This window comes from Gigantopelta aegis, chromosome 5, assembly GCF_016097555.1.
Source record: "Gigantopelta aegis isolate Gae_Host chromosome 5, Gae_host_genome, whole genome shotgun sequence".
In the NCBI taxonomy this organism is placed as follows: Eukaryota; Metazoa; Mollusca; class Gastropoda; order Neomphalida; family Peltospiridae; genus Gigantopelta; species Gigantopelta aegis.
This window is the reverse complement of record NC_054703.1, coordinates 3,015,851-3,033,290: the sequence shown is the minus strand read 5'-3', so window position 1 is coordinate 3,033,290 and position 17,440 is coordinate 3,015,851. Positions and strand designations below refer to the sequence as shown.

The window sequence follows — 17,440 nt, the reverse complement described above, 5'->3', positions numbered from 1 at the left end:
ATTCCCGCAACTATGCTTGAGTTTCACAGAAAACTGCCGACAACCAGTTACGAAGAAACATAATTTATTATGAATATTTCATTGTGGATATTAAGCAGCAGGAGACCAGATGGCGTAGTTCTCACAAATTAGAAGAAAAACAATTGACATGATTTATTTCCCTTCTGAGTAATAAATCAGAGTTCTCCAGTAAGAGGAGGTGAAAAAGTACAAACAGGCTGTTCAATAACTCAAAAGTGATTAAAGAGAAATAAAACAATGCGTCATTGTAGTTGGCCTTGATGGGGCAATATGGTCAAGGAAATGGTTTTAAAACGCTGGTACATTTTGAGTTTGGAATCCAGTCTTAGAGGTATAGTGGTTAAGCTACTGTACTTAAGGCTGGAAGGTACTGGGTTCACTTCCCTGGAACCAGCTCCCACCCAGATCATGTTTAACGACTCAAGGATGTAGCCCAGTGGTAAGGCGATCGTTTGATGTGCGGACGATCTAGGATCGATTCTCATCTGTGAGCCCATTGGGATATATCTCATTCCAGCTGTTAGAAAAGATCTATTGCTCTTAAAGGAAAAATGTAGCGGGTTTCTTCTCTAAGCCTATATGATAAGATGACAAAATGTTTGACATCCCAAAATTAATAGCCGATGCTTAATAAATCAATGTGCTCCAGTGGTGTTGTTAATCAAAACACACAACCAGCTGATAGGTGTAAGGCCACTACACGAACCTCTCTCTCTCTCTCTCTCTCTCTCTCTCTCTCTCTCTCTCTCTCTCTCTCTCTCTCTCTCTCTGTGTCTCTCTCTCTCTCTCTCTCTCCCTCCCTCGCTCTCTCTCTCTCTCTGTGTGTCTCTCTCTCTCTGTGTGTCTCTCTCTCTCTCTGTGTGTCTCTCTCTCTCTCTCTCTCTCTCTGTGTCTCTCTCTCTCTCTCTCTCTCTCTCTCTCTCTCTCTCTCTCTCTCTGTCTCTCTCACTCTCTCTCTCTCTCTCTTTCTCACTCTCACCAGTAACCAGTAACCACTAACCCACTGTCCAGGGCCCCGTTCCGTGAAAGAATTGTAGTTAAGGTTAATTGTAGTGACTTAAGGTGAGTTTTACAACTGGATCACGTTAACGTTACAGCCGTTACACGAAAGAATTGTAGCTAAGGTTAATTGTAGTGACTTACGGTGAGTTTTACAACTGGCACCGTAAACTTTACAGCCGTTCCACAAAGCAACCTTACAGTAGTCGTAAGTACCCCTTTAATGATTAATATATTCTTTGCAAAGAAGTGCGAATTGGTTAAATAATAAATTGGTTACCAACTTTTCGGAACATCTTGGATGTATTCATTGGTATCAGACATCCATAAAGTAATTTTGTCAGTTTGTTTGCTAAGCGAAAATTGCCGAATGCACAAGAAAGATTAAGGTCGCGATGGTAGGTATTTACGGTGATAGTAGTGCTAAGATAGCTTCGTGGAACGGGGCCCTGGACAGCCAGCCAAGATAACTTAGGTGTGTTCCCAGCACAGCACATACCACGACATTTGATATACCAGCCATGGTGGACTGACTGGAACGAGAAATAGCCCAATGAACCCACCAATGGGGATCGATCCCAAACCGACAACGAATCAAGCAAGCACTTTACCACTAGGCTACGTCCAACCCGGCGTTAAATGAAAAGCCACTACACAAAACACTATTATCTAACCTACTGATTCTACTAGAATCATGCCATTTTATATTGATTCTACTAGAATAATTTCATTTTATACTGATTCTACTTGAATTGTATTACTTTATACTGATTATACCGTGGCATTTTATACTGATTATGTTTAAACTGTGAAATTTTATACTAACTTTATCAGAACAGTTATTTTATACTGATTCTACTGTAACAGTTTCATTTTATACTAATTGTGCCAAAAAGATGTCATTTTATAATGATGCTACTAAAATGATGTAATTTTATACTAATTCTACTAAAATGATGTCATTTTATACTGATGCTATTAAAATTATTCTATTTTATACTGATGATACTTGAAGTCTAATTTTACCAGAACTGTTCTTCTAAACTGAACCTAGAACAAAACTATGTCATTTTACACTAATTTCAACAAAAATCTAAAGTTTGTTTTGTTTAACGACACCACTAGAGCACATTGATTTATTGGATGTCAAACATTTGGTAATTTTGACATATTATACATGTAGTCTTAGAGAGGAAACCAGCTTAATTTTTCCATTAATAGCATAGGATCTTTTATATGCGCCATCCCATAGACAGGATAACATATACCACGGCCTTTGATATACCAGTCATGGTGCACTGCCTGGAACAAGAAATAGCCTAATGGGCCCATCGATGGGGATCGATCCCAAACCCACTGCACATCAGGCGAGAGCTTTACTACTGGGCTATGCATGTCCCGCCCCCTAATTTCAACAATGTATTTCATACCCATTTGACTAAAACAGGGATTGAAATTGGCTAAAATTCCTGCCTGACATTCGTTCCAGTAAGCTACAAGTTCTGCAGGATTCAAATCAAAATCTGCAGGACCAATCATGATCATAGAGTATAAATACAAAATAATTGCTGGTCCGATGTGATGGCAGGTAAAAATATTTCCCGTCCCATGGTGATCTTGATCAACAAAAACCAGTTGGGTTGGCAATATTTCGACCCCTGTAACACAACTATGTTATATATTCACCCTGAAACACAACTGGAAATACACACACAAAAAACTTTTATATTTTTTTTATTTTCTTCAATAACCCATTTGAAATGAGCCAGATAAAAGCCAAATGTTGTTTTGAAATCGGACTAAGTGAATATAAACGAGCAATTAGTGACGGAGAAATGGATTCTTCTGTGCTGTAAAGCACTTTTCAGCCATATAACTTAGAGCACCAGCCAATCTGTGTGGAATCAATACAAAGCGTGACAAAGGAAAGTGACTAGCGCTGTAATAATACAAAGCGGCGGGCGTGTTCGCGGTAATTGACTCGCAGTGTTACAGCTAATCGACAATCAATAATAACCCAGTCACGGCTCATCCAGAAATTAGTACACTTTGGGAGGCACTATAGTGTTAGTCTTCTACCCGGTCCAACTGGGTGGGGGGGTGAGTGTGGTGGGGGGGGGGGGGGGTACTATAGGTTTGAACGCTGTCCTTCCATCTATCTGTCTGTCTGTCCATCTGTTACAGCTAATCGACAATCAATAATAACCCAGTCACGGCTCATCCAGAAATTAGTACACTTTGGGAGGCACTATAGTGTTAGTCTTCTACCGGTCCAACTGGGTGGGGGGGTGAGTGGGGGGGGGGGGGGGGGTTACTATAGGTTTGAACACTGTCCTTCCATCTATCCATCTATCTGTCTGTCTGTCCATCTGTTACAGCTAATCGACAATCAATAGTAACCTATAGTCAAGGCTGCCCCACAGTTTATCACACTTTGGGAAACATTACATTAATAGTCAGTCCCCTACCGGTCCAAATCGAAAGAACCATATGTTTGAGTTCTGTCCTTCCATGCATCTTTCTGTCTGACCGGCCTCGGTGGCGTCGTGGCAGGCCATCGGTCTACAGGCTGGTAGGTACTGGGTTCGGATCCCAGTCGAGGCATGGGATTTTTAATCGAGATACCGACTCCAAACCCTGAGTGAGTGCTCCGCAAGGCTCAATGGGTAGGTGTAAACCACTTGCACCGACCAGTGATCCATAACTGGTTCAACAAAGGCCATGGTTTGTGCTATCCTGCCTGTGGGAAGTGCAAATAAAAGATCCCTTGCTGCCTGTCGTAAAAAGAGTAGCCTATGTGGCGACAGCGGGTTTCCTCTAAAAACAGTGTCAGAATGACCATATGTTTGACGTCCAATAGCCGATGATAAGATAAAAAAATCAATGTGCTCTAGCGGCGTCGTTAAATAAAACAAACTTTACTTTCTGTCTGTCCAGCTGTCTGTCTGTCTGTCCATTTGTCCATCTGTTACAGCTAATCGACAATCAATAGTAACCTATAGTCAAGGCTCATCCAGAAATTAGTATACTTTGGGGTAGCACTAATCTTCTATCGGTCCAACTGGGGTGGGGAGGGGGCTATGGGTTTCATCTCAGTCCTTCTGTCTGTCCATCTGTCCATATGTCCGTCTGTTTGTCTGTCACACACATAATTTTCTAGACCGTTTTTCCCACAATGCCTCTAGTATATTGAGCCAAACTTTTGTGTAAAGGCTTATCATGTTAAGTTTGATCAAGTTTGATTTCGCCTCAGATCACAGTTATCTTCCCATTTGGTTGTCCAGAATCCGGAAATTTGTCCGCGCAAGTAGTCTGCTGTTTGACTGTGATTATTTCATGGCAGACAGCAATGAAGTGGCAACTATTTGATTGAAGTTGACAGGGGAGAGCATGTAGTTTGTACACATGTGTAACTTGTTGACATTGAAGACTTGTTTGTGGTAATTCTGGCCCATGTAAAAGTAGTTCTTTTTGTGTTAAATGGGTGTACTCCGGCCAGGTTTAGTGGGCGTGTTTGTTTAAACCAATATCCTGGGAGAAAGAGCTGCACAACAGGGGTTGTCCTTTTTAGGGTATGTGTCCCCCAAGCAGGCAAAGGTACATACAAAAATCCACGGGCCTGCTGATATTAATAAAAATGCTATAGCCATTAAGGCTACATAGAAACATATAGCGAAATTAATTGTGGTCTGTGGCCATTTTCATGACTATTTACCCTTTTTTTATAGTTATAGTCCTTAAACCCACTCAGAGCAAGTTTAAGAAGTACTGTAAGACCACTACATCAGTTTCTCTCTCACTAACCCTAACAACTAACCAACTATCAACTAACCCACTGTCGTGGGCAGACAACCCAGATAGCTGAGGTGTGTGCCCAGGACAGTGTGTATGAACCTTAATTGGATATAACTGCAAACAAACAAATGGAAAAATGTGGAAAGTTTCCTCTCTCTAAGTCTATATGTCAAAAGTATCTCTAATGTTTGACATCCAATAGCCAATGATAAATAAATAAATCAATGTGCTCTAGTGGTGTTGTTAAACAAAACAAACTTTAACTTTCTATGCTGTTACTTTTTCAGCTGAAAATGTATAGAGCTTAACTTCTGCAGGAGGAAATTAAATGCATTTCCCTGTCACAATACCTAATGGAAACTATTTCCCGTAACTTACGTAATCTAATTTCTACTGGTGTGTTTATAAAAACATAGGAAATTACTGTTGCGACTTAATACACAACTTTATGTATTTGTGATCCAATTTGGCAGGTTTGCAATGAAGGAAAGAAATGTTTTATCTAACGACGCACTCAACACATTTTATTTACGGTTATATGGCGTCAGACATATGGTTAAGGACAACACCGATTTTGAGAGGACTACTCTTTTCGATTAGCAGCAAGGGATCTTTTATATGCACCATCCCACAGACAGGGTAGTACATACTACAGCCTCTGATATACCAATCGTGGTGCACTGGCTGGAGCGAGAAATAGCCCAATTGGCCCATCGATGGGGATCGATCCCAGACCGACCGCGCATCAAGCGAATGTTCTACCACTGGGCTACATCCCACTCTAGTTACATACAGAGCATGGTATATGATCTTTTGTACGAGTTGTGTGTCGTATAATAATTCATACACCGTTGTTCAAAGGCAGTATCACACAGGGTTAATAATCAATTGACCTGCTAAAGGCAAAATGGCATGTATTGTATGTGACTTCAAATATGCAACCGGCCTCGGTGGCGTCGTGGCAGGCCATCAGTCTACAGGCTGGTAGGTACTGGGTTCAGATCCCAGTCGAGGCATGGGATTTTTAATCCAGATACCGACTCCAAACCCCGAGTGAGTGCTCCGCAAGGCTCAATGGGTAGATGTAAACCACTTGTACCGACCAGTGATCCATAACTGGTTCAACAAAGGCCATGGTTTGTGCTATCCTGCCTGTGGGAAGTGCAAATAAAAGATCCCTTGCTGCTAATCGGAAGAGTAGCCCATGTAGTGGTGACAGCGGGTTTCCTCTCAAAATCTGTGTGGCCCTTAACCATATGTCTGATGCCATATAACCGTATATAAACAATTTGTTGAGTTAGTCGTTAAATAAAACATTTCTTTCTTTCTTTCAAATATGCACTTAAATTGTTATAGGGGCAGGATGTGGCTCAGTGGTAAAGCACTCGCCCGGTGCATGGTCGGTCTCTCCCCATTGAGCTGTTTTTCACACTAGCCAGTGCACTACGACTGGCATATCAAAGGTTATGGTATGTGCTGTTCTGTTTGTGGGATGGTGCATATAAAAGATTCCTTGCTACTAATGGAAAAATGTAGCGGGTTTCTTATCTAAGACTATATGTCAAAATACCAAATGTTTGACATCTATTAGTCGATGATTAATAAATCAATGTGCTCTAGTAGTGTTGTTAAACAAAACCAAACATCTCTGTATTGTATGTGACTTCAAATATGCACTTAAATTGTTATGGGGTGGGACATAGTCAGTGGTGATCTGCAGTCGGTCTGGGATCAATCCCTGTCGGTGGGCCCATTGGGCTATCTCTCATTCCAGTCAGTGTACCACGAATTGTATATCAAAGGCCGTGTTATTTGCTATTCTGTTTGGGATAGTGCATATAAAAGATCCCTTGCTACTAATGAAAAAATGTGGCAGGTTTCCTCTCTAAGACTAAATGTCAAAATTACGAAATGTTTGATTTACAGTAGCTGATGATTATCTTGTCTGTGGGTGCAAAGCAAAGTTTCTAGGAGGGCTTGGGGGTGGGGGGTGGGGGGGGGGGGGGTGGGGGTATGCTGCTCCTCCAACAAAAGTTTGAACACTAGATGTCATGAAATGCAAATTCCTGCATTATACAAGTACAATTCATCTCTGCCTTAAGATTTACTACCAATAATATTTTTGATTCCACCGTGCCTGTCATGCTTAATCCTGTCAGATTATAAAAGCACATTATTGTAGGAAGGAATTAAACAAATACAGCAGAGTTTGTTCTGAAATACAAGCTGCATGGTGTGTACATTGATGTAATATTATATCAAATTAAGTGGGTATACGTTGTGTGTGGGAACAGATCGAATTACATTAGTTCTTAAGGCCTTTTTTAATTGCATGTACATGCTTTACAGATGTACCAAAAAAACACATTTAAAGGGACATTCCCGAGTTTGCTGCATTGTCACATGTTTCCGACTAATAAAATATTTCTACGGTTAAACTTACATGATAAATATATTTTCTTGTTTAGAATATCAGTGTCTGTATATTCAATGTGTTTCTGGTCGTCTTAATATTTGTAAGAAGCCCAAACTGGATTTTGTCTTCAAATAATTTCGTACGTATATAAAAAAAAAAAAAAAAAAAAAAAAAAAAAAATGAAATTTAAACCAGTACAAATATTAGAACGATCAGAAACACGTTTAATATACATACACTAATATTTTATGCAGAAAAATTTATTTGATATGAAATTACAATCGTTAAAAAAACTAAGGAATGAACCTTTAACATTTGCTTTCTTTTCTGTTTTTAACTCTTTTTTTACAGTAATACATTGTTTTACAACATAAATTGTTTTCGAATTGTTTTCCAATGTGAAGTGTTTTGAAAAAAAATAGTTTTTTTCAAAAATAGAACCATTTTTTTAACATAAACTGTTTTCCCGTATCAATTGTTCTGTAGATTTCGGTGAAAGTTATCTCTTAGGAAAATATATCTTACAAACCTGTCTAGAATATACATCCTATAAACACTGGTCTGAAATATCAATATTTTAGAAAGTTTGTCAAAATGTTATATTTTGCTATAAATTCAGCTACTGTTAAAAAGTGGCCCTTACCTGTCGAGAACTTTCTCTCGTATGATCCTCACTGCTGGGTTCGGAATCAAAGTCCATAATACGCACTACATCAGATTCTGTACTACCCTGAAAATATCATACACCAATATTGATACTTTGATACACCAAAATTTTAACACCTTGATACACCAAAATATTAACATTTTAATACACCAAAATATTAACACGTTGATACACCAAAATTTTAACACCTTGATACACCAAAATATTAACACATTGATACACCAAAATATTAACACTTTAATACACCAAAATATTAACACTTTGATACACCAAAAAGTTAACACCTTGATACACCAATATTAATACTTTAATACACCAAAACATTAACACTTTGATAAACCAAACTATTAAGACTTTGATACACCAAAATATTAACATTATGATATACACCAAAACATTAACACTTTGATACACCAATATTAAAACTTTAATACACCAAAATATTAACACTTTGATACACCAAAATATTAACACTTTGATAAACCAAACTATTAAGACTTTGATACACCAAAATATTAACATTATGATATACACCAAAACATTAACACTTTGATACACCAATATTAAAACTTTAATACACCAAAATATTAACACTTTGATACACCAAAATATTAACACTTTAATACACCAAAAAGTTAACACCTTGATACACCAATATTAATACTTTAATACACCAAAACATTAACACTTTGATAAACCAAACTATTAAGACTTTGATACACCAAAATATTAACAATATGATATACACCAAAACATTAACACTTTGATACACCAATATTAAAACTTTAATACACCAAAATATTAACACGTTGATACACCAAAATATTAACATTGTGATACGCCAAAACATGAACACTTTGATACAGCAAAACGTTAAAACTTTAATACACCAAAATATTAACACTTTGATAAACCAAAATATTAACATTGTGATACACCAAAACATGAAAACTTTGATACACCAAACTATTAAGACTTTGATAAACCAAAATATTAACACGTTGATACACCAATGTTAACATTTTGATTCACCAATATTAACACTTTAATACACCAAAATATTAACACTTTATACACCAAAATATTAACACTGTCATACAATTGCTTCTTTCACAGGTGACAAATATTCAACAATTACTATAAAATCCCATTTATATAATTTTATATGAATAAGAAGACGCACATTATTAAAACCTGTAAATTTATACTGATACAGAGCTTAAATGCAGGTATCATTCTTATAAAAATTAACAATATTGTTATACCGTGTGTGGAACTTCTTACAGGTAACATTATAACTGTAGTTCACTAAATTACTATAAAACTTATAGGTAAACACATAAAGATAACATAAACCTGTTAGATTATTAATCAATATACATTCATATCATTCAAAGAAAAAGCATTTAATTTCTGGAATTTTTTTTTTTAAAGTTCGACTATTCAAATTTGAAAGAAAGTAAACAAAATCAAAGTGCAATAGACGTTAGTAGACTACTACACTGTTGTTAGCAACAACAACACTATAAACATCTAACAAACAATACTGAAGATACAGAGTCATCTAAAACAGTGTATGAAATGAATAAATGTTAACAATACCCTTACAAAAAAAAACAAATCTGTGTGTGTATATATATATATATATATATATATTAGCTATTAGGTTATTCAAATGATGTCATTTTGTATCTCTCTACAATATCAATAAACTGGTTTTCAGAATGCTGTAAAATTTTCATGGCAAAATTATTATTGAAAACATTTTGTTTGAAGATTAATAAATGCATCTGTGTTTTGAAAAAAATATTGTAATTTAAAAAATTATACCAATTACAAAATGTGGATAGGAAATAAAGTATGACAAGATAAATATGTTATATTTATTTTTTATGAAGCCAAAACCGATGGTGTAGAAATTCTCTCTTTGGTCAACCTTACTCCATCAGTCTATAAAACATTAATCAGAACATATTGAGACTAATATTTTCTTCTACTTTTCTACTTATTTAAATATGTGAAATAAGAGTAATATACTATAAAAGAGAATTACCTAAACTAATAAAAAATAAAGCTAGCTAGATGACAGAAAAACTAAATGTCGCATGTTGGACAGGTGGTTTTATTTGTTTAACTTAAATTATTGTCCATCAGAATTTTTACTCTCATTTGGCAAGCAGACTAGTACTTTTTGCACCCCTCATGGTTTTTATAGGCTTTCAAGGATGGACCCAGGAAATATTTTAGGGGATCTAAAGCATGAGAGCACATGGATCAACCCTGAAAAGGGCATCCCAATAAGTTTGGCATTCATAAAAAATAAATTTTAAACAAATTGTTTAAGAAAAGGGAGGCACTTGATTTGTTTAGGTGGAGAGCAGGAGCAGCTCCCTCTTGGATCCTTAGTGGGGAGCAGGGGCATCTCCCTCTTGGATCCTTAGTAGGGAGCAGGGGCAGCTCCCTTTTGGATCAGTGGGGAGCAGGGGTAGCTCCCTCTTGGATCCTTAGTGGGGAGCAGGGCCAGCTCCCTCTTGGATCCTTAGTGGGGAGCAGGGGCAGCTCCCTCTTGGATCCTTAGTGGGGAGCAGGGGCAGCTCCTTGGATCCTTAGTGGGGAGCAGGGGCAGCTCCCTCTTGGATCCTTATTTTGGAGCAGGAGCAGCTTCCTTTTGGATCCTTAGTTCTTTTTATAAGTTCTACAAAGCATATGAATTCACTATTGTGATAAATGTAGCAGGAAAACCAGTCCTCTTTTTTTTCATCTACATGTATGTTGATTCATTTCAATTAATTAAGAAAAAAATTCATTTAATGTTTAGTCATGCTGTTCTTTAGAGTTAATGATTAGTTTGTTTTTGTTATATATTTATTTTTGTGCTTGTATCCAATTACGGTTCAAGCATGCTGTCCTTGGCACACACACGCCTCAGCTATCTGGACTGTCTGTCCAGGACAGAGGGTTAGTCGTTAATTTGTTAGTAGTTAGTGAGAAGTTGGTATAGTGGCCTTACACCTACCCACTGAGTCATTAAAGTTGCTCTTGCCCCAGGATGTGAAACCAGTACCTACCAGTTAGATATAAATCAAACTAAAACCCAGGCAATAACAAGGGGCTTATTCAACATCACATTGTCCTTGTTTGTATTTTTGAATTGCACTGCTATAGGTCACAAAGTTATTAGTTTTGTGAATTAGCCCCATGCATTTTCTCTCTAATATTCAGTGTAACTATTAGTAAAGAAAATTAGTACATTAAGACAGGGTGCATTCCTTAAGAATTAAGTGCAGTGTTAGTATTAACATCAAAAGTTGCCATGGAAACAAGAGAATGGTATCCATGACAACGATTTGAACCTTCTCAAATCCAATCTGAGCAGCTTTATGCTGCTCAACAATCAGCTGGTGTTGAGTGTTCTCGAGTTCTTCCTGGAAAATAAATCCATTTTTATATAATATTATACTGTCAGTTCTTGCTGGAAAATAAATATATTTTTATTTAATACTTTACTGTCAGTTCATCTTGGACAATAGATCCATATTTTATTTAATATTATACTGTCAGTTGTTCCTGGAAAATAATTCATTTCTATTTTATACTATATTGGCAGTAATTCTTCCTGGAAAATAAATTCATTTTTATTTAATATTATACTGTTATGTCAGTTGTTCTTGGAAAATAAGTACATTTTATTTAATACTATACTGTCAATCCTTCCTGGAAAATAAATTCAGTTTTATTTAATATTATACTGTTATGTCAATTCCTGGAAAATAATTCATTTTTATTTTATACTATACTGGCAGTTCTTGGAAAATAAATCCATATTTATTTAATATTATACTGTCAGTTATTCCTGGAAAATAATTCATTTTTATTTTATACTATACTGGCAGTTTTTCCTGGAAAATAAATCAATTTGTATTTACTATTATACTGTCATTTCTTCCTAGAAACAAAATAAATCCACTTTTATTCAATATTATACTGTCAGGATCAGATTAAAACTGAAATGCAAAGTTTAGTTGATACGCTCTCAAACTAAATGAGAAATTAGTTCAATCAAGACAGTTCACAGCTTGAAATAAAGACGTAAAACATGGCTTACTGTTATTTCTTCAAATAGCAGGCCAACAGAAATATGTCTTGTTGAAGGGACATAGACTCTAGCTTTTAAACACTAAGACATATTTTTGGCTATTATAACCGTTTTTGACAACTTTACTTAAGATTTTATTGTTTAGATTATCAGTTTCCATACATTCAAAGTGTTTTTGGTCATCCTGCTGTTTTTAATATCACAAAATGCATTTTTCATATTTTTAAAAACGCATGTGCGTCGGAGAAGTAACAGTTATAGAGTCAAGTTTTAGTCTATTTTTAGAGGGTATTTCACCATTTTTGTACAGGTTTGTAGATTAACTAAACTTAGTGTTAATTTTCACGGGATACAACTAGTGTCTGTCCCTTCAAGAATAAATAACACAGCGATGGGTGAATGGGATGGTTTGGGAAAGTGTATAAAAATTAGGTCCTCTGAGATCTATTTTACAGCATTATGGAATTAAAATATAACAGAATTATAAGCAAAATAGCAGATGAGATAACTGTCCATACATCTGTATTAAAAAAAAATATGACCTGTTGGAAATAAGACAACATTGGATCGATGAGGAGAGTTGGAATAGTGTGTAAATAATCAGGACCTCTAAGATGAAAATTATAACACAATAGAATTAAAATATAACAGAATCGCGATCGAAATAGCAGACTAAGGTCGACGACAGTCACTTTTCGCACCCTTGTTTTGGCTTTGTACACAGTAAGTAAAACATATCCAATGGTAATTTTTTGATATGATATATTTGACAAAAGGTACTTTTTATTTCTTTCATCTTTTGAAACTTAAAATTAATATTTTGTCCAGAATTATGAAAAATAACAAAATAACAACCTGTAAACAACGTTGTCCGCTTGTTATAGAAATTTGACAGGGGTCAAGGTTACAAATGTAGTAAACCAGTTTTTATTTTAATGTGTCAAAGCATTGTAATAATATAGCTAATTTTGAATTTGAATGACGTCAGTATTCCAATGACGTCACTTTGAATCGCCTTACAATAACTATACATTGGGTACATGATGTTTCCGTTTTATGAATGCTGGAAAAATTTATATGCAAACTTGCTATTGAAATTTTTTTGTTTGAACATTACTAATGCATCTGAATGTGTTTGAAGAAAATCTTGTGATTAAAAATTTGTACCTTTTAAGAAATATGGATTTCAAGTGAAATTACAGTAAGATATGCTATATTTATTGTGTACGAAGCCAAAACAAGGGTGCAAAAAGTGACTGTCGTCGACCTTAGATAATCATACACACATCTTGTACTGTTTCTGACTGGCCATAATTATTTGAGCCTTGTATTCGTAGCAGATATCCCACCAACTTAACCCCTGTTTAAAGTAAAGTTTGTTTTGTTTAATGACCCCACTAGAGCATACATATATATTAGAATATATTAATCATTAAAGGAGCACTTACGACTACTGTAAGGTTGCTTTGTGGAATGGCTGTAAAGTTTACGGTGCCAGTTGTAAAACTCACTTTAAATCACTACAATTAACCTTAGCTACAATTCTTTCGTGGAACGGCTGTAAAGTTTACGTGTGACAGTTGTAAACTCACCTTAAGTCACTACAATTAACCTTAGCTACAATTCTTTCGTGGAACGGCTGTAAAGTTTACGGTGCCAGTTGTAAAACTCACCTTACATCACTACAATTAACCTTAGCTACAATTCTTTCGTGGAACGGCTGTAAAGTTTACGTGTGACAGTTGTAAAACTCACCTTAAGTCACTACAATTAACCTTAGCTACAATTCTTTCATTGAACGGGGCCCTGGTCAGTGGGTGAGTGGTTAGTGAGAGAGAGAGAGAGAGAGAGACGGAGAGAGAGAGAGAGAGAGAGAGAGAGAGAGAGAGAGAGAGAGAGAGAGAGAGAGAGAGAGAGAGAGAGAGAGAGAGAGAGAGAGAGAGAGAGAGAGAGAGAGAGAGAGAGAGAGACAGACAGAGAGAGAGAGAGAGAGAGAGGTTCGTGTAGTGGCCTTACCCCTATCAGCTGGTTGTGTGTTTTGATTAACAACACCACTGGAGCACATTGATTTATTAATCATCGGCTATTGGATGTCAAACATTTGGTAATTTGGACATATAGTCTTAGAGAGGAAACACGCTACATTTTTCCATTAGTACCAAGGTATCTTTTATATGCACTTTCCCACAGACAGGACAGCTCATACCATGGCCTTTGGTATACCAGCCATGGTGCACTGGCTGGAATGAGAAATAGCCCAATGAGCCCACCGATGGGGATTGATCCCAAACTGACTGCCCATCAAGCCTGCGCTTTACCATTGGGCTACGTCCTGCCTCTACCCATGTTTAAAACATTTTAAAAACATTTTACTACCCATGTTTAAAACATTTTACTACCCATGTTTAAAACCCATGTTACTACCCATGTTTAAAACTCATGTTACTACCCATGTTTAACACGTTTAAAACTCATGTTACTACCCATGTTTAAAACATTTAAAAAACATTTTACTACCCATGTTTAAAACATGTTACTACCCATGTTTAAAACATGTTACTACCCATGTTTAAAACTCATGTTACTACCCATGTTTAAAACTCATGTTACTATCCATGTTTAAAACATGTTTAAAACTCATGTTACTACCCATGTTTAAAACATGTTTAAAACTCATGTTACTACCCATGTTAACCCATGTTTAAAACATTTTACTACCCATGTTTAAAACATTTTACTACCCATGTTTAAAACATGTTACTACCCATGTTTAAAACCCATGTTACTACCCATGTTTAAAACTCATGTTACTACCCATGTTTAAAACATGTTACTACCCATGTTTAAAACCCATCTTAAAACCCATGTTTAAAACTCATGTTACTACCCATGTTTAAAACATGTTTAAAACTCATGTTACTACCCATGTTTACCCATGTTTAAAACATTTTACTACCCATGTTTAAAACATTTTACTACCCATGTTTAAAACATGTTACTACCCATGTTTAAAACTCATGTTACTACCCATGTTTAAAACCCATGTTACTACCCATGTTTAAAACTCATGTTACTACCCATGTTTAAAACATGTTACTACCCATGTTTAAAACTCATCTTAAACCCTATGTTTAAAACTCATGTTACTACCCATGTTTAAAACCCATGTTACTACCCATGTTTAAAACTCATGTTACTACCCATGTTTAAAACATGTTTAAAACTCATGTTACTACCCATGTTTAAAACATGTTTAAAACTCATGTTACTACCCATGTTTAAAACATGTTTAAAACTCATGTTACTACCCATGTTTAAAACATGTTTAAAATGCATGTTTAACACCCACCTGGTATTCTGTATAATCATATGTCGGTGCATTATTGTCTATGGTGAGGCGTAAATCCACGTACTGTGCTACCTCCGACGTCATTGCCATGACAACCCGTAAAAATAACCACACGCAGAATAAGAAATCCAATCAGAAATAATCCAGTACAGACAGATCATACCAGTCTATAAACATTTTTTATAGTTTCCACAGAAATTTTCAGATGTTTATACATGTATGTGAAATAACATGTCTCCAGTATTACGCAGCAAAGTCTTGTTGTTATCCCAGTGCATGTTACAGAATAAATACTCCACAGAACAATTGTGTTTAATGTACTTCAAATAAAGATTCACGGAAAAGGCATGTTTATTGAACATCAAGTAAATCTAAGATGCAGGGAAAATGTTTTACATCAGGTAAAAGTGAAACTCCCAACTGCAATAAAATGATAATTATTATTAAAAATAATCAGAAAAAAACTAAACTGAAGTATATGACCAACTGTCAAAGAATTAAAGTGACAACTTAAAAAGATAATATTTTAAGAAGAGCTGGGTGGTATACTGTATATACCGTTTGGTATCAGTATCATTTCAATACCGATTTACCGTACTGACCAAATTTCAAAATATTGAAATTTTGGTATTGAAATTGTTTTTTTCGCCATATAGTAATGCAACAAAAATATATCTGACCAATGCAAAATAGCTGAAAAGAAGAGAGATGAGGGTCTTGTGTATGGAATTTAATTTTATTTAGATGAAATTAGTGGTTAAGACTTAACTCGGGCATGCATTTAAAGCCGAGTACATTGAAAATACCTCACAATATCAGTATTGTGTCAGTACCGAATACCATACCGAGACTGAAGTAAATCACCAAAAAAATACCGATACTGATACCGAACCTGAACTTTCAATACTGCCCAGCTCTAATTTTAAGCCAAAAATCCAATGCAATGCTAAACCAGAAGACCAAAATCATTCAAATATAAACTAATTAATGATCAAATGATCATTAATGAGTTAAAGTGACAACGATCAATTTAAATTGATAAATTTTTAAGACAAAAATCCAATGCAATGCCAATTTATGGTATTTAACTGGAAGACCAAAATAACAAATATAAAACAATTAATAATGATCATTAAAATAATAAAAAAACTGAAGTATTTTCCCAACTGTCAAAGAATTAAAGTAAAATTATCAATTTAAAATAAGAATTTATAAAATTCCAATGCAATGCTAAATTATGGTGTTTAATCAGAAGACCAAAATCACAAATATTAAACAATTAACAATGATCATTAAAATTAATTAGAAAACTGAAGAGTAAATTTATCCCACTGTAAAAGAATTAAAATGACAAGAATCAATTTAAAATGAGAATTTTTAAAAACAGAAATCCAATGCAATGCTAACTTATGATATTTAACCAGAAAACCAAAATCATAAATATAAAACAATTAACAATGATATCATTAAAAATAATTAGAAAACTGAAGAGTAAATTTAACCAACTGTCAAAGAATTAAAATAACAAAAATCAATTTAAAATTAAAACGCTTATGTATCAGTTATGAAGTCACAATAAATTTAAATACACGGTTTAAAACACACTCCACAAATCCCTCAGTAAAACACAAAACCAAAGATCACTCATCCGTGATGAAGCAATTACAGAACACTTTAATTAAGGATTGTCTGTTGTTTCTTTTACGTTCATCGGGGTATGAACCAAAAAAATCATCCGCAAACTGTGTGAATCGGCGAAGCCATTTTCACATAAGTTTGCGGATGATTTTTTTTGTTCATACCCAGATGAACGTAAAAGAAATAACAGACAATACTTATAATTAAATTTGAATCATACAGGCTAATAATAACACTAAAACGTCATACTTTATTTTGAATAATTTTTTTATCCATAAACAATAACGCTCATTAAGACAACTTGCCCATATAAAATGATGTCATCACATATGACGTTCCCTGACAACGTAATTTTTACGTTTATCGAAAAATTAACAAACTTCCGTTGCTACGTCTGGACCAATCGGATGACGTTACGTTGTAATTAATGTAACAGAAATTTAATTATATGCTGTTAAT

The 17,440-nt window shown here is 35.2% G+C and overlaps 1 protein-coding gene across 3 annotated transcripts in view; it reads right to left on the bottom strand.

The window, feature by feature from the left end:
• Window positions 1–17,440, bottom strand: part of LOC121373345 (putative protein tag-278) — a 115,535-nt gene that overhangs the window by 55,749 nt on the left and 42,346 nt on the right. For 2 of the 3 annotated variants that reach the window (XM_041499923.1, XM_041499925.1), the window contains exons 4-5: window positions 11,252–11,323; window positions 7,875–7,961 (exon numbers count right to left, since the gene is read on the bottom strand). In XM_041499923.1, the coding sequence (XP_041355857.1) occupies window positions 7,875–7,961; window positions 11,252–11,323 (159 nt within the window). Of the gene's footprint in view, window positions 1–7,874; window positions 7,962–11,251; window positions 11,324–15,343; window positions 15,764–17,440 lie in introns of all 3 variants that reach the window. The other variant, XM_041499924.1, reaches the window with a different exon arrangement.